This window comes from Pseudopipra pipra, chromosome 5 (genome assembly GCF_036250125.1).
Source record: "Pseudopipra pipra isolate bDixPip1 chromosome 5, bDixPip1.hap1, whole genome shotgun sequence".
NCBI lineage: Eukaryota > Metazoa > Chordata > Aves > Passeriformes > Pipridae > Pseudopipra > Pseudopipra pipra.
In genome coordinates this window covers 2568450-2595927 of record NC_087553.1, presented here as the reverse complement: position 1 = coordinate 2595927, position 27478 = coordinate 2568450, and the positions used below count along the sequence as shown (strand labels likewise).

At 44.5% G+C, this 27478-nt stretch overlaps 1 protein-coding gene across 4 annotated transcripts in view; it reads right to left on the bottom strand.

The window, feature by feature from the left end:
- SCUBE1 (signal peptide, CUB domain and EGF like domain containing 1) overlaps positions 1-4079 on the bottom strand; it is a 175269-nt gene extending 171190 nt beyond the window's left edge. For 3 of the 4 annotated variants that reach the window (XM_064654102.1, XM_064654103.1, XM_064654101.1), the window contains exons 1-2: positions 3848-4079; positions 1051-1173 (exon numbers count right to left, since the gene is read on the bottom strand). In XM_064654102.1, coding sequence (XP_064510172.1) covers positions 1051-1173; positions 3848-3935 — 211 coding nt within the window. In that variant the 5' untranslated portion in view covers positions 3936-4079. The remainder of the gene's footprint in view (positions 1-1050; positions 1174-3847) is intronic. The other variant, XM_064654100.1, reaches the window with a different exon arrangement.
- Between the last annotated feature and the right edge of the window lie 23399 nt (positions 4080-27478).

The following is a 27478-nucleotide window of genomic DNA, read 5'->3' as shown; positions in this document are numbered from 1 at the left end:
AAGGGATGAGGAGAGGAAGAAGGGGTGCTGAATGATTATCCTGTTTGCAAGGAAGATAATCTGGTTTCCAAATGAACAGCAGCTCAGAGCAGCAAGAGGTGGACAGTAGGAATTTGTCTCTGTCATTTTAAGCCCAAGACAGAGAAATATGACAACCACAAAAATGCTTCATGAGGGCACTTGAACAAACACTTTGGAAGTCCATGGAGAATAATATGTGGTTTCAGATTTTTGTAGACTTCAGCAAAGTCATTTCTAGGTCTTTAATCTTTTTAATGGACTGGCTATAAACATTTTTTTAAAAGTTTCATTCTGTCAAAGAAAGAGAAGGACTTGGAAGGAAAATTCTTATACCTGCTAAGCACCTACAAGTAAGAAAAAATAATATTCTTGCATCTTTTATTTGTAGGGCTGTGATTATAATATTCATTCTCTTGACCAGAGAATCTCTCTGCTAAGATTCAACAGACAAGATGGGGGACAAAATCTGAAATATGAATGTACACAGTGCCTAATAAAACATGCTAGGTCTTTCTCAATTACAAGAGGGCGTATAAAAGCAAAACAACTTTTTTTTTTTAAGTCTGTATAAGCACAATAATCTGAAATACTTCCTTTTAAAACAGTGTACCGCAGATTAGAAACGTATGATCATGACACATTCATAGACTCAAAGAGAAGCAAGTTCCAAGGTCCTGGTCGAGGAGATGCAGGAAAGCACCTACTGTAATTGCCCGGGGAGAACAGCGGCCAGTCCAGGGGGTGATCCAGGGGCCCATCCCATCCCATCCCATCCCATCCCGCGGCCGCACCTCCCTTTTTTAATTTTATTTTTCAAAGTAGGCTGGCGGGCATGACGTTTGCGGTGCCGGACAATTAGCAAGAGCAGCAGGGGGATGCTTGCCAATAAACACCCAGATTTGAGGTTAAGCAGCTGTAAATCTGCATTAATCGTTTCAGGAATTCAGCTATTTACAAAAGCTTTTAAAGAGCAAACAAATAAGAGGAGGGAGGGGAGGAGAGATAGGAGAGGAGCCGATCTGTCCGTACCTTCACACTGCTTCCCTTCCCCTTTATAGCCCGGCTTGCAGATGCATTTGTAGGATTTCGGTGTGTTCTGACAGATGGCATCGATGTGACAGTCATCCGTGGCTTCCGCGCACTCGTCAACATCTGGAAGCACAGAACGAACCCCGAGGGGACAGATCAGGAGGGAGACCTGAGACACACAACACCAGGGACAGAAACTCTCCTTGGAACTGTTTGCCTGCCTGCCTGGCTTCCCAGTGTCATCCTGGAAATGGGAACATCTGAGGTTAAATAACTGAACCTGCCAACGTGATGTTCTCCTCAGGTCGTTTGTAGGCACTGCTCCACCGAGCCACAGGGACTGGCTCTCACATTCCCACATTAGGGAATCCTTAGACACTAAAAATTAGCTTCTGCTGTATAGGTCTGGTACTGGAGACCCTTAGTAAAAAACCCAGTGTTTAAATGACCTATAAGAGGAGAGAAAAAGACCATTTGCGTGTTCTAGCAAAGAGATTTTCCCAATTTATAAAGATAGACTCTAGTTTAAATAAACTCTGCTGGTTGGGGAATGAGAAAAAGAAATATTTGAACACCAAAACCCCATTAGTACTTTTTACTTAGAGGCAAAAAAAAAAAAAATAAACGGCAGACCATATGAAACTTGGTAAGTCAGTGCGAGGAAAGCAACCTGCAATAACATCATCTACTTGGACTAAAACTCATTTAGGAGGAAGAAACTCCCAGCAGTCTCCCCGGCCCCTGAACTGGAAGGGGGGCAGCCAGACCGCTTGTTTTCAGGGTAGGAAGCCTTTACAAACATTTCAGTGACGGGCATTCGGATTTAAAGAGGATGGGGAGGGAGGAGGATGAGTGAGAGACTCGGTAGTCGTGGGAATGTTAATGAAGTGAACATAGGAGGGGAAAAAAAAAAAAAAAAAGGGAAAAAGCAGCAGCTCCGACCTATTCAGGGATGGGGTGTGCTGCTAACAGGGGAACATTTAAAGCCCTGCCTAACCTGCCCTGCCCCCGCAGTCCCCCCAGACGGTCCCCGACCACCGCCGGGGAGGCGGTGCCGCCCCCGCCCCGGGGACACCGGGCGGGCAGGGTCGTGTCAGAGCTCACCTCACGGGGATTTCCTCCCCATTTCACGCCAGAGCCACACCTGGGGCTCCCGGGAGCAGACAGGCGGGCAGGGCAGCGCGCTGCCCGGGGGATGGAGCGGAGCACAGCCTCCCCTTTATGCCCGGGAAGGACCGAGGGCAGCGGGGGAGCCGCGGAGGGACGTCCAGCGAGAGACATGTGCAGCTGGTTCCACGCCAGCGAGATTAACAGATCCTCCGAAAAGGTGCACTAAAGTGAAAACAGCTTCGCTGTCAGCTTGAAATCCTAACGCTAATTGTTTCAGAAGTGCTCACTCAGCCATCTCCAGTGATCCTTCAAAGTCACCGGGGACAGGAGGGGGGTGTTTGGAGAGGGGAGGATAAGCAGACACTGTGGCATGGCACACAGCAGAGAACTTGTCTGGGAGGTGCAGACCGGGGCGGCCCCGCGGGGCACCTCTGGGATCCCAGCAAGAGAATTCCCTGGACTCCGTATTGTTGTGGGGGATTTTTTGTCTTTTTTTCTTTCCTTTTTTTTTTTTTTTTTTTTTTAAGAAAGAGGGGAACAGCGCAATAAGCGCCGTGATTTTAAGGAGAAACGCAGGGCTGCTGTAATCTGTTCCCTTCTTTCTTGTCCATTCGTTTATTTTAACCACCGAGCCGGTTCAGATCTAGCCGTGATTTACGTGAATTAGCTTAGGGGGTCCGAGGGTGTTGCCTAGATCAGGCAGAGATTCAGTCAAGCACAAAAAGAAAAGAAGTTGTTTTTTTTTTGGGGGGGGGGGTGTTGGTTTTTGTTTTTCTTCTTTTTTTTTTTTTTAAATGCTTTGGTTCATACTTTTGAGTCATTAAACCGGCACCCATCTCCCATCAAGATCAGCAAGAGTGACAGCTGGACTCTTTATAATGCCGTCAAAAATTCAAACTGCATTGAGCCAAGGGGGACATTTCACAGCAACCAGAGGATGCCTGGGAGTCAGGCGTGAATGCCAATGAGTCAAATGAAAGGGCAAAACCAAATATGAGCCCTTGCTCAGCTCCACATCTCACATTGCGTTTCTCGGACTTTAGGAACTTCTACGCTGACTTCGTTCATTTTGCTGCATTCAGACTCCTCTGTCTGAGGGATTTTTACACGCATCCCCCTCCCAACCCCTCCCCGCTCGTACTTCACCTTAAAGGATTACTTCTAGCACAACTTCAGAGACTGCATACACATCTTTCAAGAAATCACTTTGGGCTCACAAACATTCCTAGACAGACAGGGCTAGGAGGAGGGTGTTTGATTTTTCGGGGTGGTTTTGTGTTGGGGTTTTTTTTAAAGTAAAGATTTAGTATCATTGCTGCTATTAAACAGAGAGTAAGAAACGCCAGGTCTTCGGGTTAATGCGCAGACAGGGAAAACCTGTGAAGATATCCCAGGGCTCAGCACAGACTTATCTCGCAGGCACTTAAGCAAAGTAACTTTTTCTTCCCCATCTCTCCCCTGCACAAGTCCCTCGGCTCCGGCTGTGTCAGACACGCGAGAAAACGCCTCCCCACCGCAACTTCCAACACCCCCGGGTGTTCGGAAACGACCCTCCCCTCGGCACCTTACAGCGGGGCGAGAGCGGCGCGCAGAGACAGACAGACGGACAGACACGGTTCCCCCCCGGGGGCCGCCGCGGCGGAGCTCCCCCTTCGCCTCCCCCCCCTCCCTCCCCGCTTCTCCTTACCTGCGCCCCCGCTGCCTCCCGCCAACCTGCCGGCCCAGGCGAGGGCGAAAAGCAAACAGCAGCGGCGCGCAAAGCAAACAGTGCCCATGATAACGATGCGCTGGCGGCGCGGGAGCGCGATAAGGGACGCGCCGGGGCGGCCGCGGAGCCGGCGGCGCTGACGCCCGCACAGCGCCCCGCTGATTCGCCGCGGAGCCGCCGCGGGGCGGGGACGGGCGGGACGGCGCGGGCAGGGCCGCCCACGGGGAGGGAGCGCTGCGGGACAGCGGCCGGCCCGCGGCACGGGGGATGCCCGCCGAGGGGCCGGGAACGGCGGGGGACGCGCCGGGAACGGGACGCGCGCGGAGCGGTCCCCGCGGAGGGAGGGAGGGAGTGCGGGGACGGGGAGAGAGGGAGGGGTGGGTGAGGAGGTGGACAGAAGGATGGGTGGATGGAGGGATGGGTGGATGGAGGGATGGACGGACAGAGGGAGGGATGAAGGGATGGACGGACAGAGGGAGGGATGAAGGGATGGACGGACAGAAGGAGGGATGAAGGGATGGACGGACAGAAGGAGGGATGAAGGGATGGACGGACAGGAGGAGGGATGGAGGGTTGGGTGGGTGCAGGGATGGGTGGATGGATGAGTGGATGAAGGGATGGATAGATGGACGGAGGGATGGGTGGGTAGAGGGATGGAAGGATGGGTGGACAGAGGAATGGAGAGATGGGTGGGTGGATAGATGGAGGGATAGGTGAAGGGATGGAAGTATGGGTGGACAGAGGAATGGAGGGTTGGGCAGGTGGATGGATGAAGGGATGGAAGGATGGACAGACAGAGGAATGGAGGGTTGGGCAGGTGGATGGATGGAGGGATGAATGGACAGAGGGATGGAAGGATGGGTGGACAGAGGAATGGAAGAATGGGTGGGTGGATAGATGGAGGGGTGGGTGAAGGGATGGACAGGTGGATGGAGGGAGGGAGGCATTAAGGGATGGATGGGTGAGCGGATGGGTGGATGAAAGGACAGAGCGATGAGTGGACGGAGGGACAGGTTGTCAGATGGAGAGATAGATGGGTGGGTGGATGAACAGAGGGGTGGATGGGTGGGTGAGTAGAGGGATGGAGGGGTGAGTGGAGGGATGGATGGGGTGAAGGAATGGATGAACAGAGGGAGGGATGGGTGGCCCCACACCGCGGGCTGTGAGGGCAGGCTGGCAGACATGGCTACCCATCTCCTCGGCAACTGCAGGCAGGGATCCTTCCCCCTTCCCAGGCTCAGGCTAAAACACAACTTTGTTTTGGTCACCCCTGCCTCCCTCCCAACTTCACCTAACTCCATCCCCACCTGCCACCAGCCACTGGCCTCCTCCAGGGCTATGCCGTGGAGACAATTGCCCCTTTCCAGCCCTTCCCCCCATCTCACTCCTCCAAGTCCTGCTCTGGACCCAGCCAGGGCTCTGCAGGTGACCCGTGTGGTCCTGGCCCTGCCTGGGTGGCACGCCCTCCCCAAAATCATCAGGGAAGCTGCACTGCCTCTGCTGCAGACAGACACGTGAGTGCCATTGTCACCAGCACCCTGGAGGAGAAAATCCATCACTTAAACCCAAACATCAGAAATGTGCCCCCTCAGAGGCAAACTCCGGGACCCTGAAGTCTTCCAGGCTGTTTTTAAAGGACTGGAACAGCTTGCAAACGTCCCCTGTGATGTGCCCCCCTATTTGCTTTACACCTTTCTCTCACAGACACTCCCCCTGCCGAAATGCTTTGCTACTTTAGGTTGTTTCAACTCCTCCTAATTCCCCAGCGAGGCTGTTGTGTGCGACATCCACTTGTCATCCGGAAAATAAATACACCCCGGCACAGCCTTGGATGCCTCTTTTTTTACAAGTTCCTCCCAAATGCGTGCGTGTTTCAGTACGGTTCTCCCAGAAAACAGCACTCTTTAAGTACCTTTAAGCCTGAAGAGACGGGAAGGAAATGTAAGAAAAGTTGCTCAGCCCGTAGTAAAAGCACAAACCACCGTCCTTATCCTTCATAAAACCGAACTCCCGCTGCACGGTGCCAGAGCTGTTTGCTCTCCGCATGTTTACACCTCGACTTTGGGCATTCCCGGCCTTAATCCTTCAGGGCTGGGGCAGCGGTTATTGCTATTTTAAATCCGGTCCCTTATTTTTTTTTTTTTTTTGTGTGACTACGCGGAGGTGCAGCGGTGAATTCCATGCCCCAGCCTTCCATGGATACGCGGAGCGTTCCTGGCGCGGAGGTCCCCAGAGGGATCACCTGGAGCCTTGGAGTGCCACCTAGTGACCTACTTATGGAATGTTGCAGCGGAGCGACCCAAAAGCTTTTCCAAGACTTTGGAAGTATGAGTTTTGTCCTAGGTAAAAAGCAAGGCTAAATCTTCTTTCCCCCCCCCTCCTTTTTTTTTTTTTTTTTTTTAAATATTTCATAACTGGCTTTGTCATTCTGTTTCATGAAATCACGCTAAAATTTATCACGGGACAAATTGTCCAGAATGTTTATCTTTCATGAAGGAATTAACTGTCTAAAAAATGAACTCTCTCAACTTTTTAAAAAGCCACGGTGCAACAGAGCAGTTTGATAAAGCAACAAAACACTCCCAGCTGCCTCGATGTTCTCTACCACATATTATATGTATACATGATATTTCTACCCTGAATATATAATTATATGCATTTATAGTCTATACAGTACTTCCCCACCTGTACAGCACTCAGGAAAGGGAGTCACCTTGATCCAAATATTACATTATGGGAAGCACCACCCATGTTTAAGCTCTCTACCAAAGTACTTGAGCTCTGCCTAAGAACCTTTGGGCAGCCTGCAGCAGCAGCTTGCATGTTAATTGGCTTCTAATGTTCTTCCATACCAAGGAAGGAACTATTCCAATAAAATAATAACAAAAATTAATAATGAAAGAGGTGTGTTTTATCAGGACCCATCTCTTTATAGAAGGTCCATGAAGAGCTGAATGTCAGGAAAGGGCATAAATAGAAGAGTGGCTGCAGAGCAGCAGCCTTGCCTTCAGAACACCTCCTCCCACAGACACAAACCATCCCAAAAATGCTTTGAGAAGACAGAAGAGCATCTGCAGAATTATCTGGTTTCCTGGTTTGCTATTTATGAACACCTGTATATTGGGGCCAATGCTGCCTCAGGAGGCAACACGAGCTATAGATAGGGCTGTGAATCACAGCAGAGACTGAATAGCCTGTGCAAACCTGAGACAGTGGCTGTACCTCTGTGTTTCTGTTTCTCTTCCTTCCTTCTGTCCATCCTGTCCATTTACAGGGAGAGCCCATTGCAGCAGGGCCTGTCTTTCACTGTGTTAACACAGCACCTTTCAAAATAACACACTAAACTTACTTTGTCTGTCTCCCCAGTTAGGGCTTTTATGAGGCCAGTGAGACACATCTCTGACCCCTTTAACTTCAGTTCTCTTTCCCAGAACTGTACTTTGAAGAACTGAGAGAAGCCTGGCACCCTCAGATGAGGGGACAAGGAGTCCGTGTGCCAGAATTTGTGCAGGGAGCAGCTATACTTTGAACCCTGAATCATACATCTCCAAGCTTTATTTAAATATTTCCTATTAGGAAGAAAGGAACAATGTAAAACCAGCTCTTCAAAGCATATTTTGCATTTCTACAGGTACTTAGGGGAAGCTTTTGAAACTAGAGGCAATGGACATGAACAGCACCACATGCTCAATGCTGTATTACTTCTTTCCAGGAAAATACAGCATCTAAGTGAGATTACAATCAATTTTATCTCGCTCTCTTATCAGTGAGACAATGTGTGAAACCTTGTGGAAGTAGTGGTAAATTTGGATATTCTGGAAAAAAAGAAAAGGTGTGAGCCAGTGCCAAACTTTGAAGAGATACATCAAGTCATGGTCTAGGACAGCTACTCTCCTATTTCTACTGTGCTGTTACCTTCCTCCAAAACATGTCACCTGCTTCATCCAACTGACCCTCCCCTTTCACTGTTACTGGGAAGAGCAATGGAGTTGGTTTTTTATTTCCTGCTTGAATCATAACCACCAAGAGGGAAAGATGATGATACTAATGAAGAGATGGAACATACCACCATCACCACAAAGGGTAAAGCAGAGTAAATCTTCCATTACTGGTACTCACTCCATCCTAGTTTTATCAAGATGAAGATTAATCTCAAGCAGGTGAATAAGGACTTGATGCAGGAAGAGCTGGATAAAACTTTATAACCTTCATTTTACAGGAGGTTGGTTACAGCAGTCTCTCCTAAAATGAATAAGGAACCCTTAAAAACCTGCAAGAGAAATTGCACTGAACAAGGTTTTATGTACAACCTGCTCTGAGATCCCACCAACAGGTGGAAGAGGATGACAAGGACCTGTGGAAACATGCAGCTGAAAAGGACACCTCTGAAAGTCCTGTTGGAGAACTCTGTTGCCAAAATCGTGGTGGTGGTGTGTCTTTGTGCTCACAAGGAGATGGGCAGCAGCAGTCTGAAATGGTTTGCTTCTAGGAAGTTAAGGCACAAGGGAGCCAGAAGGGAAATATCAAGGGGAAAAAAAAGGGTCCCGTTGCTCTTTGCCCATCCCCTAACTTCAGACCCGAGCAGGATCAGAATTTTTACTCATTGACTCCTCCAGCAAAGTCTTTAAACCCATGACTTGGTGGTCCTGGCTCCTGATCTGCTACAGATTCCCTCCCATTGTATCTTAGCCTGGGCAGTTCAGTTACTCTCAAAATGAATTTCACTGATTATTGTGCTTGCAAAGAAGTTATTGTATTGCAGCTGTTTTAAAATGCCACTCTCTTGAACACCACAGTCTAAAAAGGCCAAGCAACTCAGAGGAAAGTACTGTCTTGGGTATTTTGGGCTTTATCACAGCAATTTGAAATCTTTAATCCTGGATAGCCATTAACTGCTCTGGACTGCACAGGACAGCAACCCAAATTCTAGCAACACAACAGATGAGAGAGCTTTTGGGTTGTTTTGGAAGGCATTTTATGAGCTCTCTTTTTAAAGTGAACTTTTCCTCAAAAATGGCTCCAGGTGGACCTGATTTCTTCTTCAAAGCACTTGAGGTACTTCCTGTTGTTCCCTTTCTTGCTGTTACCCATGATCTGTGGCCAGTTATCAGTTCACCTTCCCTGTCTAAGGAAGGCCCTGAACATGCCAGGAACACTGGAGCATGTACATATTTATCAGCAGGACCACTCCTTCCTGTAGACTTCTGCAAAGACTGTCTCAGCAGGTTGGGAATTGTGCAGTGCAAGATGGAGAGAAGAGGCCACGGCCTCTCCTCACAGTGCCTTTATCCTTCAGCACAGCTCAAACCCAAAAACCAGCACAAACCAAAAGCACTCCCAGGAGCTCCAAGACTTTCCAGAGGCTGCAGATTTCAAGAGCAGCCTGGCAGAGCAGCTGCAGAGGGGGGGGAGTTGGCAGCACATCTTGCCAAATCATGGTAAGATCCTGTAAGACTCCTGCAACAGTTCTTTTGGACCTTTCCTGAGGCAAAAAATGTCTCATTTTAAACATTAACGGCAGCGACAAGACTCTTCGGAAAATTCCATCAGAAGTTCTTTAATCGAAATTATTCCTGACGCCACAATTCCACAAACAATTCAGGGTTATTTCTCAGGACACCTTCTTGCAGACAGGAGAGAAAAATAGCTGTAGTGCAGCCAGCTCCTGCAGTTTCCCTCCCTCCCCGCCCAGCCAGCCACTGGGAGCTCCAGTGAGATTTGTGTACTAATTTGGAATTCTGCATTCTTCAGGGAGGCCCACAGGACCACAGTTCCTCTCAAGACTTTCTCTTTAATTTGCTGTAATGTGAAGAAAGTCCAGTGCTGTTGGAACTCAGCTAATTGTGTATTGCAGCATCTGCTCAGTTTACTGCAGGGAGCAAAACTCTTCCATCAAAAACATCTGGAAGGCTGAGCAGCAGGTCAGAGCATCAAGCCCTTTCCCAATCCCAGTCCAAGCTTGCTGTGGAGTGGTGGAGATTTGCACACGGATTTCCTAAAATCCAAGTGCTTGTTTTGGTGCCAGTGTATATATGTTCTCATCCCCTTGTTTAGCTGCAGTCTGTACTGCACATGGCCCACAGTCTAAGAGCCCATTGCCATATAAGCTTAATCTTAAACAAGAACCATGTTGCTAAAGAGAGGGTTTGGTTCAAGCCCTGACTTTATCCAGTAAGCTTGGTCTATTACCAATATATTTTATCTTAGGCAAAACCTGTATAGACCAGGTAAAGGTTTATTCCAAAGTAGGTACCTGTATTGAAATATAAATAAGTGTAATTCTTTGTCCTGTAATTAAGTGCATTTTAATTCAGTTACTCTGGAGAGAAGGGAGAAGGTGATTTTTCCTCAGATCTTTCCTTTTAAGAAAGAAGGAAAAATCTTGCAACAGGATCTTTAAAATACTTGGATGAAGCATCTTGAAAGTTAAACAATATTCTGGTAGTTAAAGAAGACTAAGTAGATTATTTTATGGAAGGATAAGCTGTGTTACCCCCTTTTAGGTAGTCAAGTGCTTCAAATGTTGATGCTGAGCACTACTGTGAGCATCACCACCAGTGAAAATGAGCATGTTTTAGTCTGAAAGAGTAGCCAAAGTAAATGAAAAATGAAAGCTAGATCTAAGGATACAGCTGTGTGCTTGGGGTTTTAATGGGCACAACACAAGAGTAAAATTCAGTTCCCACAGAACTATTCAGCAATAGCCAAGGACCATGTTGTGTGTAGAATCCTGCTGCACTTCCCAACACACCAGGCAAATCCAATGGAACCAAGAAAACCATGATTGTGGTTTAAGAGAAACTTCCAACAGAGGAGATATTGCAGAAAACACCCAAGCTCAAATCTTTCCCTCAGACTTTCCCAGCACACCAAACAATGTCTCTCTCTCCTTAAAAAAAAAAAGCCTACACATCCATGGGTGTTGATCTTTGCAGTTCCAACCTGAGTTTGAGGAGAGTTTATCCAAACAAGAGGTCAGCAAATCTTCAGTCCTTCTAGGACATTTTTCCCAAGTGCCAGGATTACATTTCAGAGCCCTGCTCTGACTGCAGGGGCAATTCCAGCTGCTCTGAGGGAGCCCAGGGCTCACAGCCCGTGTTCCTACAGACATCAGCCCTGTTTCCCAGCACTTGGCAGTGATCCCTCTCCAGCACGAAAAGGGAACCTCCCTCCCCAGACCCCTAATACTGAAACCTTGCTGCTTCTCTGTGGTACAGCATGTTTCTTGCATGTTTTCCCAGTAATCATCTTTAAAAGGACCAGGAATCAAGGCATCCTGGTTGCTTCATCCTTAAAAGCACACCCTGCTTGGTTACACACTTGCAGAGGCCTTGAAAATACGTGATCCTATGCAAACATACAGCAGTGATTCCACTTGGAAAACCCAATTATAATTTCCTACTAAATGAGTTCTTCTCCCTGAGGACTCTCTAGAGGAGCCAATGCTTTAGTGCACTAAGCTACCTATGAGATCACTGAAGCTCAGACTAACTCAATTCCTAACAGGCAGCTGCAGTTTCAGCTGGTGTGAAATGGCAAATAAAAGAGAAGATTATCAAATAGAATTAAATGCAGCATCCTCAGGAGGCCTGGATATAGAAAGGGTAAAATTCCTCTCACCTTAATCCTGCATATTATTCTGTTCAACTGAATGACCATAGCTGTATGAAAAAAGACAGCAGGATTTGCTCTCATATGTTCATTGCTTCTCTTCTCAAATTATATGAAATATAATATACACTATACAAAGTGTAGACCCCTTATTAATGTTGCAGCTTGTTAGCATTATGACATTAAAGGTGCATTGGATTAGCACAGGTACACTAAATTACAGTGAGGGTAGCTTACAGAAGACAATAGGACAGTAAGACTGGTTCACAAAGGTGTGCTCAGAGAGCTGATGAAATCAGGAAAAATATGTACTATTCCTGAGTGAAAATACAGGAAGCAGAAGCTACTGACTGCTTGGAAGCTCCCAGGTAAACTCCCATCATACTGCAGCTGCTCATACTTAAGTTACGCATCTAAAACGATGTGAAAATAATTTTAATCCAATACCTCCAGTAGAATTATAAAAAAAGCAAAATCAATACTTGTGCCACCAGTTTCCAAATGAATGTAAAGGACCCTTGGCCACCAAAGAGGCCAGTTCAGTTGTATGGAGATAAGTACATGTATAAAGACCAAGACTGCAGATAGCACAGGGAAGATCTTGCTGATATTCAGACCCTGCTTTAAACAACACCCCAAGTTTCTTTTGATGTAAAAACAGACAACTTAACCTACATATGCTTATTGACCTGTCACTGAACGTGGTGGTATCTGCCTTCTACAGCTTTCCCTGCTTGTCAGCCTGCATCCCCTGTTATGGGAAGAAAGTACCACAGGAACTTTGTCTTTAGGTACCAAAGTTACACAAATGCTGCTCCACTGGCAGGACACAGCTCCAGAATGACTCCTATATCAAGCCACAGAAACTCCAGCAAGTCTCCAGTTTGCAATTTCAAAAATTATTTGTGATGAGGCCACTATTGAACAACTCTCTCCTGCACAAAACACTGATAAATATTCATGAGTTAGGTCTCATAACACAGAAAAGGGGAGTATTATTCTCCCCCAGTAAAGATAAGGGGAAGAGCAGACCAAGGGGTTAAATTACTTTCTCAGGTTCACACGGGAAGTTTGGAAACCCAGAAATAGAATCAGAGGTTGAGACCTTTGAAGGAATTTCAGGTGTCTCCTTTACACATCTCAGAGTGGCTGAACACAACTCCATGCAGGTATGAAATCAGGCCACTCAAGAGGGTCCACAATTAGGCAACTTCTACTAATGACCTTGGCAAAACTTAGTCCCTGCTCTTGACTCCTGCTCCACAGCCTTCAGCACTGCCAAGCACAGTGTGCTGCCCTACCAAAATACACTGGGAGCTCATTGAAGGCTCTGACTTATCCTCAGCCACCCAAAAATCAAAGCTCCACGTTCATTAAGCACTGATTTGTTTTCCAATCAGTTCAACAGAGCTTAAATATTTCCTTTTTGTACTAGAAATTTGGGATAAGTCCTGGGTATTGGAGAAAAGTTATGCTCCAAGAAATCCTTTCCCTCAAAAATAGATGATTACAACAGTTTCTATAAATATAAATTGTTTTACAGCCAAAGACAGACATTACAGTTTGTTCTAGTTTTCACTGAAATTAAGCCAGCAAATCTCTCATGCCAGTACTATAACAATAATCATGCTGATAGTGTTATTGCAGTTTACCAAAGCCAGAATCCAACATGCTACAAATTAGATCAAGCACCAAATAAAATTAAGCAAAAGATAAGCAATGCAAAAGGTAATGAATGCTATTTTAAAAAATTAAATGTTTGCATTTGTTTGCTGGGTTCAACCTACACAAATATCTTATGTTGAACTACAGCTTTATTTCCCTCTGTTATCATTCCCCCCTCTTTTTGTTTGTGGTTTTTTTTTTAGGTTTAACATCACATTATGCAGATAAAGATCTTATGAGAGAGCACACTTCAGTTGTGAGGATACTGGTTTTAGGACAGGGGAAGGAAGGCAGGGCTCAGACCAATTAAAAGCTTTAGAGAAGAAAGGCAAATCAATTAAAAATGCCAGAGGGCACACATTGCTTAGGAAGAGACTTTGATAAATTTGAAGCAGCCTTGTTCTACGAGGTCCATAATGCAAAGGAAAATAAGTTGCATTCAGACCCACAAATATTCATGGGAGAATAAGGCATCTGCTACAGCAGGGATAACACAGATCTGTGCTCTCACAGGCTGAATAAACAAGCCACATGACTGAGTTAGTGTTTGGTGGGCACTTTGAAGATGAAAAGCAATGTATGAAATGTGAGGTGTTGTTCTTAAGGCACCCAAGCAGGCAGCCTTCAAACTCAGCTGCTGAATTATTAGTCTTATTGATCTGGCACTGCATTATTTTTGCCCCACAAAACCCGTGAGTTTTCAATAGAACCCAGGCACTGGAAAGACAATAGTTCATAAAAAGATTTGCAGTTTGGAACTTTAAGGAAATTATATTCCAAATTTGGCAACTTACTAGGAATAAGAACCCAAACTGCCATTGCTGAATGTATCCTTTGACTGTAACTATAATTTAAAAGCATTGTCTGATGTAATTTCTCCTTTTTTCACACAGTGATTCCAGGCCAATTATTTATCCCCCCCCTCCCCCATAAGAATAGTGTTTTGAAGTCAGCCAATGAAACATGTTTTATTTAAGGACTATATTCCTAGAGCAATGGAATGGATTCTTTGGAGACCTAAAGGTTGCAGAGCACTTCATTAGTTCCACATAATGAAAGAATGGTGCAATTGAAGGAGGTCTCTAAGGGAGAGTGGTGTGAAAATTAGAGACTCGTCTGCTCACTCGCACAAAAAAAAAAAAGAAAGAAGAAAAAAAGAAAGAAAAAGGAAAGGAAAAATTGATAAAAAGGAAAAAAGAGGGGGAAAAAAAGGGAGGGGAAAAGGAGAAAAACAAGAAAAGGAAAAAAAATTGTGGATTTTCTAAATAAAGCACACTGTCTCCATTCAGCCCGTGGAGAAAGGGTGCCTACTCAATCCTCTTACCATTGACAATATAATAAAACCAGAGGAACTTTTTTGAAGTAGATCTGCACATTCCACATTTGGATTGAGGGGCAATGGACTGTTTAAATTGCTATTTACATTTCCAGCTGTTTTACCAGTGATTTGCCCAACTTAATAGCTCTTTAAGCTTTTAAACAAGAAAATAGCTATTCTCACGACTCAAAGAAGAAACCATGGTTATTTCAGTCTGCCTCTATTGTAAAAGGCTTAGACCCCTCTGTCTTTATAGATGCCCTTCCCTTTATAGTACTTCCCTTTTCCATCTCCTCCTACTTTCTAAATCTTCTTCCATTTTTTAGCTCAGTTTTTGCATTATATGCTTTTAGCAACACAATGTATCTTTGCTCATGCTGCTGCTTCAAGGAAAATGTTTGCAGGTAGTCACTGAGGTTCCCAAGAGAGACTTAAGTTAGCCAGAAAATTAGATTTGCATGTATAATATTCTGCTAGTTATTGGGGAGTTGGTCCATGTTAAACAAATGCTCTTGCAACTACTGAAAAATGTATATTTATTTATCCACTTTCCTTTGGGGAGGTATTAAAAAAAAACCTGTAAGTGTGTACACACATAATGTAAACTGTATTTTCTGCTTATTTTTCAGGCAAAGTGGGAGAAGAGGGCAAAGGGGCAGTCCACAGATAAGAATGAGACTGAGATGAAAGGTTAAAAAGGGGAGGGGGGTTATTTCATAGTGGCTCTATAAAAAACTGGAATTATTTAGTCATAATTTGAACCTATTAGCTTGTTTGAGTTGCTGCTAATAAACTAAGATCACGGAGCAGAAATTCAAAAACAAAACCCACCTCCTGCTCTTCCCCCGATCAAAGCGTCAGTGTTTCCCTTTTATTATCTCTAAATGTCCCCTGTGTTTACAGATGATTGCAACACTCATCAGATAGTGGAGCAAACAACCAAATCTAAACCTTGAAGAAAGTGGTGGCAGCAACCCTGATTCAAATTTCTGAAATTAATGCAGTTCAGTAAAGAAAATTTTAGCAGTGGCTGGAAAACCATAAGTCCTTTTCTTTTTAAGATTGTACCCTAACTTAAATATTTTGAGAGAAAGGAATTGCAACTGGTATAAACACTAAAACGTCTGTGATTTTCTCTTGAAAGGTAACACTTTGTATTTAACAATCAATATATCTTAAGCTAAAATTCCCAGGTTTTGGTAAGGCGTGTAAAAGTCAGTTTGTGATCCCCAAAATAGGAATATTGGGGAGCAAATGTTTGTCCTGGTGTCATGCACTGGCACATCACTGACAACATGAGTTTCACCAGGCAAGACAGGACCAGAAGTCACTGTTTATTTGAATTACTGTGGTTATAAGAAAATTGGCTTGTAACCTGACCACCTGTTCCCTTCCAAAAGGAAGGGAGAAAACCTGCACACCTGAGTCACTGAAAGGTGACAAAGTTCTGTGGCAAGCAGGTTTAAGGGTAAAGCAGGTGCTATCTTTCCTTGCAAAGAAAAAAAAAACCCCAAACCATTCTCAAACAGCGCAAAAACAAAGGTCCAGTAGGAACTGCAGAAAGTTGGGAAAACATACAAAAATTCTAAGCACAGTTAGGCTTTACTAACTTTGTTAGTGAAAAGAAATGCCATTGTCTTTTAGCACTCTGCAGGAGGGTTCAAAACAAGCAGGATTTGGCAGATTTTTTTTCTGAAAAACTCTTTAGTCAGATTTTAAAAATTCTGAGGCAGCTCTGCTATTAACAGCAAGAAGAAAGCAAATACACAAGGGGGGGACACGGGATGGACAGGGGAGAGAGATTTTGTAAACCTCTAATGTGGCATATCCAGCCCTGCTTAGGAGTATTGGTGAAAAACCAGCACTCTGCCTAAATATATGGAATAAAAATACTAAAAAAAAGTTTGAAAGGAAGTGCCTCAGAGCAGACATTCATCTCATGGCACTCAGCTCTAAGAAACTTGATGCTTTCCCACCCTACACAAGACAGATTTTTGGTTATTCATAAAATATCTCCTGTTCCTATTGTGTTTCTGTTATTGTTGTGCAGCAGGGAGGCTGCAGATCAGAATCTGTTCTGTGCCAAGGAGCTGCTTTCTGAATTTGGGTACACGAGGTATATTCCCCTAGCCTTGGTTTCAACAACTAAAAAACAGCACTAAAATCCATCTTCACCGAAGCTCCTGACGAAATAAGAGGAGAAAAGCTACTGTGTAGAATGTGGAAAGAATTCACTTATGGACCAAAGTCTATTAACAGCCAACAAACCTGTGCCATTGAGTAGCTACAGAAAGTCACCCTGAGTAAAAAAAATGTTTGAAAGTAAAACTTCCCAGCATTGGGCAAGTTTAAAAGGGATGAGCAGCTCCACTAAAAATAATTGTTTACAGTAATGAAAGGATCAGGAGCCATTCCTGAGCTGCAGGAGCCCTGTGTTAGAGAACTCATTTGGATTAAATCATTTTTGTCTCAAAGATGGAAGTTTTACTGCCAAAGGAACCACAGTGAGAGGTCAGTGGCTCAACCTGAGCATTCTGCAGCATATGAAGAGTTGCACATTTTCTGCAACATTCAGCTGCCACAGATCTCAGTAATATCTCCTGGCAAATCTCCTTAGGCTTCTTCTTGCTCCACTAAAATCACTGGAGTTTAGGGAAGAAGGACCAAATGTGTGTTATGTGTTGCTGCAGACCCCCAGGTATAGGCTTTATATTTACCTATTTACTAACACAGGTAGGATTATTTAGCCCAGTGATTCCTATTTCTCTAAAAATCTGAATAATATAGATAGTTCTTAATGCCCACAGGGTAGAAATTAATCTGATACAGGCACGTTGCAAATGTGGAATAACACACAGCAACTCAGAAACCAAGGAAAAGACTGGCAGGTTACCTTCACCTCTGATCTCCTCTTCCAATTCACAGTCTGCCTTCACCATTCAGAGCCATTTTTCAGTAAAAAAAGAAAGAACAAAACAAAAAAACCCACTCTCAGGGATAACCAGAGCACAGTAAGCTCTACATCCTCCTCCCAGCAAGTCTGCTTTGCAACCTCTTGCAGAGGTCCTAAGTATTTGCAGCTGGGTGTTAATACTTGGGGTGTGGTTGGTGCCAATCACCTTCCCAGGTGAGCACAGACACCCTGGTGCACCCGGGAGCCCTCTCAGAGGTCCTGCAGGTGACTGGGGTGTGGGGGTGCACAAATGCAGCAGCACAGCTGAAGGCCATCAGAAACTACTGATTATCTAATGTAGATACTCCCAGCTTGCAACTTCTTGGTATTGTCTTCCCCAAGTGACAGCTGTGAGCCCAGAAAGGCGTTTACAGCTCCAGAAATGGTGTGGCAAGAAGCAAAGTTTAGAAACAAAGGAGTTTCACTCTAATCTTTACTGCAGGTTGTTGTGTTTCCAAAGCCTCTCAGGTGACTGGGAGAGCATTTAGAGATGAGGGATTGTTTGGTGAGGCAAACCCAGTTAGCCATGATCTCATGAAGTCTGAGCAAACCCAGGAGAGGAGTCTCAGTCCAACCCTGGGCCACTGCAAGGCTCCCCAGGGAGGAGTTGGTCTCTAGGCACGGCCGATTTCCAATGCTCCAGAGGAACTGAGCAAACACTAACCCAGAGTACATCTGGCTAACAGTATAGTGAGAGAGAAAAAAAAATAAATCTTTCTTGGCCCCAGTGGTTACTCAGCTAAACCCCTGAAGCACAGGCTTTTATTACAACCATTATCTTTATGCAAATGATGATCATGCCGAGGACTTATTCTGCCTGTTACATACGAAGGAAAAGAGCTGAATGACTGCTACATCTTCTGGACAGATTCCTTGGCCAGAAGTGACCATTCATGCCAAAGCCAGTTTGAAAGAATATCTTTTAGAAAGATATCCAACCTGCCTCTTACAGACTCCAAGTGATGTCAATCATGCTGTCCCCTTCAGCTATTGTTGTAATGTTCAGTTACCCTCACTGCCAGGGCACTTTCAGAAATCAACATAAAATTTCTCTAGCACGAGCTCTTCCCCATCAGATCAGTGTCTGCAAGCCTGAAAAGCAGTGATAAACTGCTTGGTTGCATTGCTCTGTTAACATGTTACTGATGGCAGTTTTATGAAGAGCTCTGCTAGCCTTGAACTGCTCCATTTCAGGCTTCAGTGGGATTCACAAGGTATCAGGGAAATTCTCTCTCGGATGTCATAAGTTCTGCAAGGGAACTAGGCAAAAACTTGGTTTTTTGTTTGTTTGTTTTTTTTTCTTCTTCTTCTTCTTTTTCTTGCATGGAAAAACCAGATGGACATAACAGAGGCAAAATGAAAACTGACTCCAGTCTACAAGCTATGGCACAGAGCGTGGCTGCAGGGCACACTCTTTTATCCTTACTCTGTCCATTCCAGGAATATACACTGGCCACACACAAAAAGCCTGTGTGATCTCAACCTACCAAAAGGGATCCTAGGAGAAAGCACAGGCAGGGAAAGAAAAAACAATTAGTGGGATTTTAGACAGCAGAACGCCTCATGCAGCTATTGCTACAAAGTCAGCGTGGTGGCTCAGAGCTCTGAGCACTAGAAAGGCACAGATCATTACTCTGATTTTAATGGGTAAAACATGGGCTCTTGCCAGCTGGAGATACTGCAGTCAGATAGAGCAGAGGCCATCTTAGCCTATGTTTTCTTATTACAGAAGCATCCAGAGCAGAGCAGTCACACACATCACCCAGCATTATGTAAAAACAGCTCCCCAGCAGCTCTGGGATGTGCTCAATCAATAGCTGGAAAACACTATTTGGTTGAACATTGAGTAGTAGCAGGTGCACCTACTCCAGAGCTATTAAAATGCCTGTTCCCCCAATCGATTCCTCACAGGATACTCCTTGGGTTACAGAGCTTTCAAAAGCTCTCTCACTTAAGGCTTCTCTTGCCTGGCTCTGTTGCCACCACCACAGCAGGGGCACGAGCAATACCTGTGTGAGGTGATCACTGTGCTTGCTGCTGGATGACAAACATACAGATGCTGTGTCTGCTGCCCTTCTGTGCTCATTTACCTCTGTTCTTTACTTGCTTCAGTTTGAACGGGTGTGGTTTTGGTGGCAGGTGCACTTTTAACTGTAAATAGCCTGGTAGCCAACAAAAAATTGACTGAAAACTCTTTCTATCCCTGCTTCCTTGCTGGGGTATCACTTGTGTGTTGAAGTCAGTCTAAGCACAGTACATATAAGCTGAAAAATCTTTTAGTCCCTAAGGCCAGAAGTACAGTCAAATTTATTTGAGTTCCCTTACATCAGCCCACTCAACAGCACTGCTGAAAGTCCTGTGCTGAGAGTCCAAAATAAGAGCATATATAGAAATCATCTCCCCCATAATTCTTTTTGGAAAGTTCAGAACATTGGCTGAATAAAGATGCAAGGCAAAGTGAAGGCTTCAGACTCTTATTGTGGATCACACTGCATAATACCATTCTGAGCAGTTTTCCTGAGCTTCTTTTTTAGAGCATGAACTTCAGTCACTGAAGCTGCACAATGATTCTGCATGAACAGCTTAACTTGCCTTCAAATGCTCTGTGCCTTAATAAGCCTCGTGCCTGCTTGTGAAAGTCTTTCACAGTCTGATTCCCAGACTGTGAGTTCTGGCCATTTTTAAGTACATAAAAATGATCAAAAAATACAGAAACAAGTAAAAATGCTCAAGATCAGAGCCCTGAAACACTGCATTATGTGAATGTAAATACAGCTTAAGAGCTGGACTCCATGATCCTTGTGGGTCCCTTCCAGCTTGGAATGTTCTGTGACTCTGGTGCTCTGCAGGGACAAATCCTAAATTTGCTGCACTCAAAGAACCTCAACCTCAGAAGCCAAATTTGCATAACCAAACTATTGGTTTTCCCTCTGAGGGGAAGCAGCACAAGCAGCTGTGAGGCTGAGAACCAAGAGGGGTGGCAGAGCTTGCCCGGCACACGTGTGTCGCTGTTCGCCTGCACCCAGGCACACGTGTGCTGCGGTTCTGCAGAGAAACCAGCAAGAAAAGTTTGTTCTCTGCCAGAATCTCTCTTAGCAGAGTCACTACAGCACATTTCCAAGGCAGAACAGCTTCTCTGGGGCCTGGTATTATAATTTTGGCAGACAGTCCTTCGCGCCGTTTGAGAGCGCTTGTGATGCGAGGCTGCCGTACGTACGTGGTATATGTGGCACAGAGATTTCTCATCCCTACTTTGCCTTCTGGTAGGAAGTTAACACAGGCTATTGCTCAGCAAAGGGCAATGTTGCATTGTGGATCCCTGATTTAAAACAATAACAAATGTCTCCTGCATAGAAAACTAATAGGCCCTGTCCCCAGATGGTGTAAATTAGCGTGGCACCACTAATGTCTGATTTATAACAACTGAAGACCCAATACACCACATGATTAAACGTGCACTTTGCTAGCCTGGAAATGTCTTGAGGGCCATGTAATTGTGTGGTAATGAACTAAACTTTTAATTAAGTTCTCATTTTGAATTAGAATCAATAAGTCAATAAATAGCCTTCATTTGATTTAGATGATAAATATGCACAGCTGAGACTGCACTCTGTGTCCTCCCCGGTTTTCAGGCTCTCCTTTCTCCTCCATATGTCAGAATCTAATGAAGGAGCTCTGAAGTATGGTCCTAATATATTATTGTCACACATGGTGATAATACTGGGAGAGTTAGGAGACTGCCAGGTTTCTATTATAAATCCTGTTCCCAAGGTTTTATAGCATGTGTGCTTCAAACTGCAGTCAGCAAAGTTGTTTTTACAAGGAGCTGTCAGCCCCAGTGTGAATTTTTGTCAAAATAAAATTAAAAATGGATTTGATAGATTCAATCTGTCAATTTTTCAGGATTTCTGGAGCTATTTTTGCTAACCTCTGCCATAATATGCCTATGATTTGAAAAATGCAGTTTCATAGCAAGCTTTTCAACAAGACTTAATAGCTGATTTTTGTTGGAAGGAGAGAAAGGGCAAATAGGTTTGTATGATGGCTATGACTTATTTTAAGAGTAGACAAGACCTCTCTGACCATCTAGTCTGACCCTTTGAATAGTTAGGTCACAGAGTTTCACCCAGTAATTAACACATCTGTCCCAGTAACTTCCAGGTTGAATTAGAGCAGTTCTTCAGAAAGCTGTTTCTTCTCACTGTAGGGAATGTTGCAGACAAACTATATAATCCAGCACTTGGAATGGCAGAGCTGTAGTTATCACTCCAGACTTGTACTCTTCACTCTGATTCTGACTCACTGTGTGGTCTGAGGAAAATAACTTAATTTTTCTGATTTCTCCATTTTTTCCATCTTCCGCAACGAGGAAAATAATATTTAAAAGCCTCAGAGAGGAGGTGGTGAGATGTGGTAAATTATTTGAGGAATGCTTTGAACTACTCAGATAAAAGATGCTATTCTGTAAAAGTGAAGAAAGACACCACCATGTATTCAAATTTCAAAACTGATTACTTTTCAAAATGTGTTCTTTCTCTGCATTTGTGTCAAGCTACTGGGGAACAGATCAGGTTAGGTGAAGAACTGAATCTCACAGTCCATTGTTTTCAGTATTTTAGAAAGAAACAACATAGTTGGTATGGATATTTTCACTCTACTTGTAATACTCTTCTCTAATACAAAGGGTGGTTTTCATTACAGCCAGATTTTGTCCTCATTTCCACTGGATAAAGCACCTTTATCCAGTGGGACTCTCCCAGGGTTACAGTAACTGTTCCTTTCTTGACTGTCCAAATATCTGGTAGATAATTGGGTCCTGGAGAGCAACTGAAATTAATGGGGCAATTTGAACTCTGGACTCCCACAGTGGTTGGACATCCAAAAAAATAGAGGGTTACATCTTCAAGACCCTGATAATAATGCTTGGCACTGGCATAAAGAATAATTCAGACCATCATGGCTTAGAAAATACCCAGCATCGTTCAGCTGGAATATCCAGGACCTTTTTCAGAGTGACTTTTACAATGAAGTTCCAATAATAATCCTTACCATTTGGGGGCTGTATTTACCCTGAAAAACACATTTGCTGCAGACAGTGACTTTCTTGCAAGACACAAGGTGTAGGTGGAAGACTCCCAAAATAATGATAAAAGCTGGTCTTAACTCGTTTTCCAAGGTCTGAACAGCCAAGTTATTTAGAAATATAATTTCCATGGTACAAACCTGTGTTTTTCCAGCTCAGTTGCATTAGAAATTCAACACCAGTTGAGAGTTCTCAAAGCCTTTGTAGGCTCAAGAGAAATTTCTGTGATGGTTTGGGAGGTCTCAGGCTCTGGATCCTGGTCACAGAGAAGAATGCATGTTTGTGTGAAACCCAGCAGGACACATTTTGGTTGGCCTTGTGAGCTTCAACTACACAAAAATAACAGATAATCTGTTGTTGCTCACACAGACTTTCAGTGTCTTTTAGTAGTTTAAAGGGGGACCAAAAAACAGTGGAAACCAGAAAAAGAGTTGGAAACAACTTCTCAAGAGTGCACATTAGCGAGTAAAAGTTCTTGAGCTGGGGACAGTTTAGATTCAGGACTATTGAACAACCTACACACCACGATTTCAGCAACCCCTTAGACATGATTGACCAAATTCATTCCTGATTTATAGTGTTACAGTGGGACTGGACCGAGCAGTGGATTTAACATGCTGACACTGCTCAGGGAGAGATGCACAGGTGTACAAACAAACATCACAAAGGCACTTACAATGTCATTTCTCAGGATGCTTTCCTGTCCCTTCAGGCACCAGAGGTGACCAGAAGCACATTGGAGCAGAGCTGGTCAGCAAAGCCTACAAGTATAAAAGTACTGAGGAGTAAGAAGTAAAAGCCATTTCTCTAAGTGAACAACACTGTTCTGTCATGACTATGTTTGAGTATTTACAACCCAGCTTAGTCCTGAGTGTAAAAACTTACCAGGAGCACGTTCCTCTGTGGGTTGAAGCTCACCTTTGCCACAGGTAACTGCAGAGTATAAATTGCCAGGTGATACTCCAGGCTGACCTGGAGCCCCCTCTCTTGCTCTATGGCAGACACTATTCCTGTAAACACCAGACCAAGGAGTTTTGCTTTCCCTGTCAGGATCTGAGGTAAGTCAATAGCTCCTGTGCTGGCAAAACCACAATTTGCCTAGGTAGGGAACAACACTACTTAGCAGTCACAGCTTGGCCAGCACAGATGCAGAATGGAAAACTTAATTTTACTCTCTTCTGAGCTACAAATTTATTGCTGCTATCTTCATTCCACTGGCCTTCATACTGAAACTAGTACACTAACATGTTACTGTGCAAGGAGATTCACATCACAGTAAGATTCTTTGCTGTATTAACATTAAATAACACATAGAAACCATAGCAAACCAAATTGCTGGCTGCTGATGGGATTTATTTAATATTTGTTTTATATATTCAGGCTTGTGGGTAGGTGTCCCAAACAGCTTGGTGCTAATACTAGTTCCTTTTCCATGAGGAATAGGTCCTTTTTCTCATTTAGATGCCCAGAAGAACGTGGCAATCTTCAGGGCAGCTGCATGGGACCAGACACAAGGAAATACAAGGAGGCAACTGGACAGCTAACAAAACATGACAAAATTAACAGTATTTATTCCACTGTGACATTAGTGCTACTAATCTCACCAGAACTGAAAGCTCCAGAGCACTTTGTCACTGATGTGTGGCACGGATCTCTTGACCCTGACAGTCAGCTTCCCACCAGTGTGAACCACCCATGGAGAGCAGCCCACCACGAACACACAGGGGGTTTGCAGGGCTTGGCCTGTCATGCAGATTAGGTCTGAGGTGGAGCAGCCAATGGTTTTGATCCCCTGGCAGCATGCAGGGCAGATGGAATATTAATCTTCTGAAACATCATACCATGCAATTTATAATAAATCAAAGGACTGATGAGAAAAATGCAGGACGATATTGTGGAAAATGGGCCATTTTAATAATCTGGTTTTGGCAGCATTAGAGAAATGGGCAAGAGATTCCAGACATATTTGAAGACTTTGAAGGCACCAAGGAAATAATCCATTTAATTCAATAAAAGTCCAGTCTGGAGTTGCCTCATTTGCAGCTCACTTGACATTTGCTGAAGTTTTTGGTGCCAGTACAATAAAATTGCTCTCTCAGTATAATTGAAGCTCTCACTAACCCATTATTGAGTGAGACATTCGGTGTCTGCCGAAACCTTTTGTCTCAAAACCAAGAACATAAAATATTTTATCCTAAATGGGACATGACAATTGACTGGTGACATTTGAATGCAGGGGCTGGCCTGGGCTCTGTCTCCAGAGAGACTCTACTGTTGCAGAGATGACTCCTGCCAGGCTCTGAACTTTCTCAAAAACACACTTTAAAAATATTCTGATTTTGGCTGGGATAGAGTTAATTTTCTTCATAGGAGCTGGTACAGTGCTGTGTGTTGGATTTAGGATGAGAACAATTCTGACAGCACACTGATGCTTTAGTTGTTGCTGAGCAGAGCTTACAATAAGTCAAGGATTTTTCAGCTTCTCATACTGCCCTGCCAGCAAACCAGGCTGGGGGTGCCCAAGAAGCTGGGAGGGTACAGAGCCAGGACAGCTGATCCCAACTGGCCAAAGGGATGTTCCAGACCATTATGCTGAACAATAAAACTGGGGGGAGATGGCTCGAGGTTGGAACCTGCTGCTCAGGGACTGGCTGAGCATCAGTCAGGAGGTAGGAGCAAAAGAAATGATGCATCTCTTCTCTGTCCTACTAAACTCTCTTTATCTCAGTTTTACCTTTTTTTCCTGATTCCCTGCACCATCACAGTGGGGGAATAAGCAAACAGCTGTATGGTGTTTAGCTGCCTGCTGGATTAAACAATAAAAAAACCTTGAATTCACAGTGGTTTTTGGTTGGTTTGTTTTTCTTTCACGTGGACCACTATTGACACACTGTGATACTTCTATCCACGATGGAAGCTCGTTAGCTCCATTATAAATCACATCCCCACAGGAGCAGATGGCCTCTGGGTGCATGTCACTGAGCACAGGCTGCAGCTCCCTGGGCAGTGGCTTCAGGGCTGAGCCATAACCCAACACTAAACCATGAAACCACTATTTATGACATTATTTGTCTTCCCAGACCAATGGGTATAAGCCCAACCTCGTGCTGAACGACTCCTCTGACTGGACACTGGAAGGCAATGACATCCATCTGCTTCAACAGTCCCTGCCTGTAAAAGCCTCACAAACACTAGGAAAGGAGTCATGGCCCACAGGCAACAAAGGTCAAGAGCTTTGCATCCAACACAAGCACCAAGACAAATGGGATACTCCTCTCTCACCTGTCCGAGGCACCAGAGGCTGCCAGGGCCCTGCAGCTTGTCCATGAACTGACATCCTGGTTGGATGGTGTCGTACAGAACAGGGACTGCACAGAGTAACTGGCCTGGTTTTGTGCAAGGTAAAGCCCTCACAGCTGTTTCCCAGGCCACTTGCTTGCAAATTGGTCTCTTGCTTCACCAGTGAAAGACAAATCAAGATTAGTAAGGAAAGTGCTGAACCTGCAAAGCGTAACATCAGGGCTATTTGGCACTTCTGATAAAATGAATACATTGAATAAAGGTTGAATAATAACTGATTGAGGAACAAAGATGACAGCAAATTATACTGACCATTTTATTTGCCTGAAAGTGCTCCTGACAGAGGATGGATGGATTCACTTTTACTCAGAAACACCATCCAATTCTCAAAATGCCAACAGAAAACAATTCGGGAACTACAAATGTGGTCCAATGTCCAACAAAAGATGCAATTTCAAGTCACAAAACAACAGCTTTCAGGGGAATGACACATCCCTCAATTGGTCTGCAGATTGCACCACACAGCTAAAACCAACTTTGTGGGTGGCAGCACAAAGGAGGCACAGAAACTCTCTGGTTATATTACAACATTATGGTAAAATTCTGTTTATTAAGTCAATCTTCCATTCTCTGCTTTAAAACATCTACAGTTATATTCCCCCTCTCCCATTCTCCTCCAATTCAGTTGTACAAGTGGATTATTTGCACCAGTCTGCCCCAGGCCACCACAGCAGCACCAAGGCTGAAGCTCAGCTCTTCGCTGGGGACACTGTGTGGCTGCAGCACTTGTCCCCTCCTCTATCTGGTCTGCTTTGGTAGCAGGGCACCTAGAGAATTCACCCCTCCCAGGAAGAAGGGAGGGGCATAGGAAGGGGTTTTGAGATTTGGGTTTATTTCTCATTATCCTGATTCGATTGGTAATAAATTCAATTGATTTCCACAAGTGGAGTCTGCTTTGCCCATGACAGTAACTGGTGAGTGACCCCTCCCTGCCCTTATCTACACCCACAAAAGCCTCACATTGTATTTTCCCTCACCTGCCCAGTTGAGGAGGGCAGTGGTGGAGCAGCTTTGCTGGGCACCAGCCTTCCAGTCAGGGCCAACCCACCACACCTCCCTGCCAGGAGACTGCAGGGCTCCAGGGAAGTACCTTAGCACAGGAGGGCTAAGCTACCCACTGGGATATTCCACTCCTGCTGGCTTCCAGCTGCTCCCATGCAAGGAAAACTGAGGGTTTACTGGGAGCCTTACCAAGCTCTCATGGTTTGTGTCTCTGGGATTGCTTCTGGCAGCAGAAGGAAGGAGGCTGGCAAAGAGCTTGTTAACAGGAAGCCACCTGAGCAAAACATCATCCTGCAGGAGCAACTCCTCACTACAGGAATTGTAGCCCCTTAGACATCCTCTTCCATAGATAAGAGCAGTGACACTTTTCTTTTTTTTGTCCTGTCTTTTTCCTTCTTGCATCCTCCCAGGTGTTGTTTGTAACTTCAACTCATACCCCAGAGCATTCCACAGAGGCATCACTCACTGCCTTTCAGCATACATTCACTGAAGTCACCAATCATGAGGGTTTTTTTCTCTTTTGGAATATTTTTGCAGTCACCCATAACTCACACAAGGTTTGTGCAGAGTTTTTTTTTTTTTCTTTTGGTCATAATTCTCACAGGAAAATGAAACAAT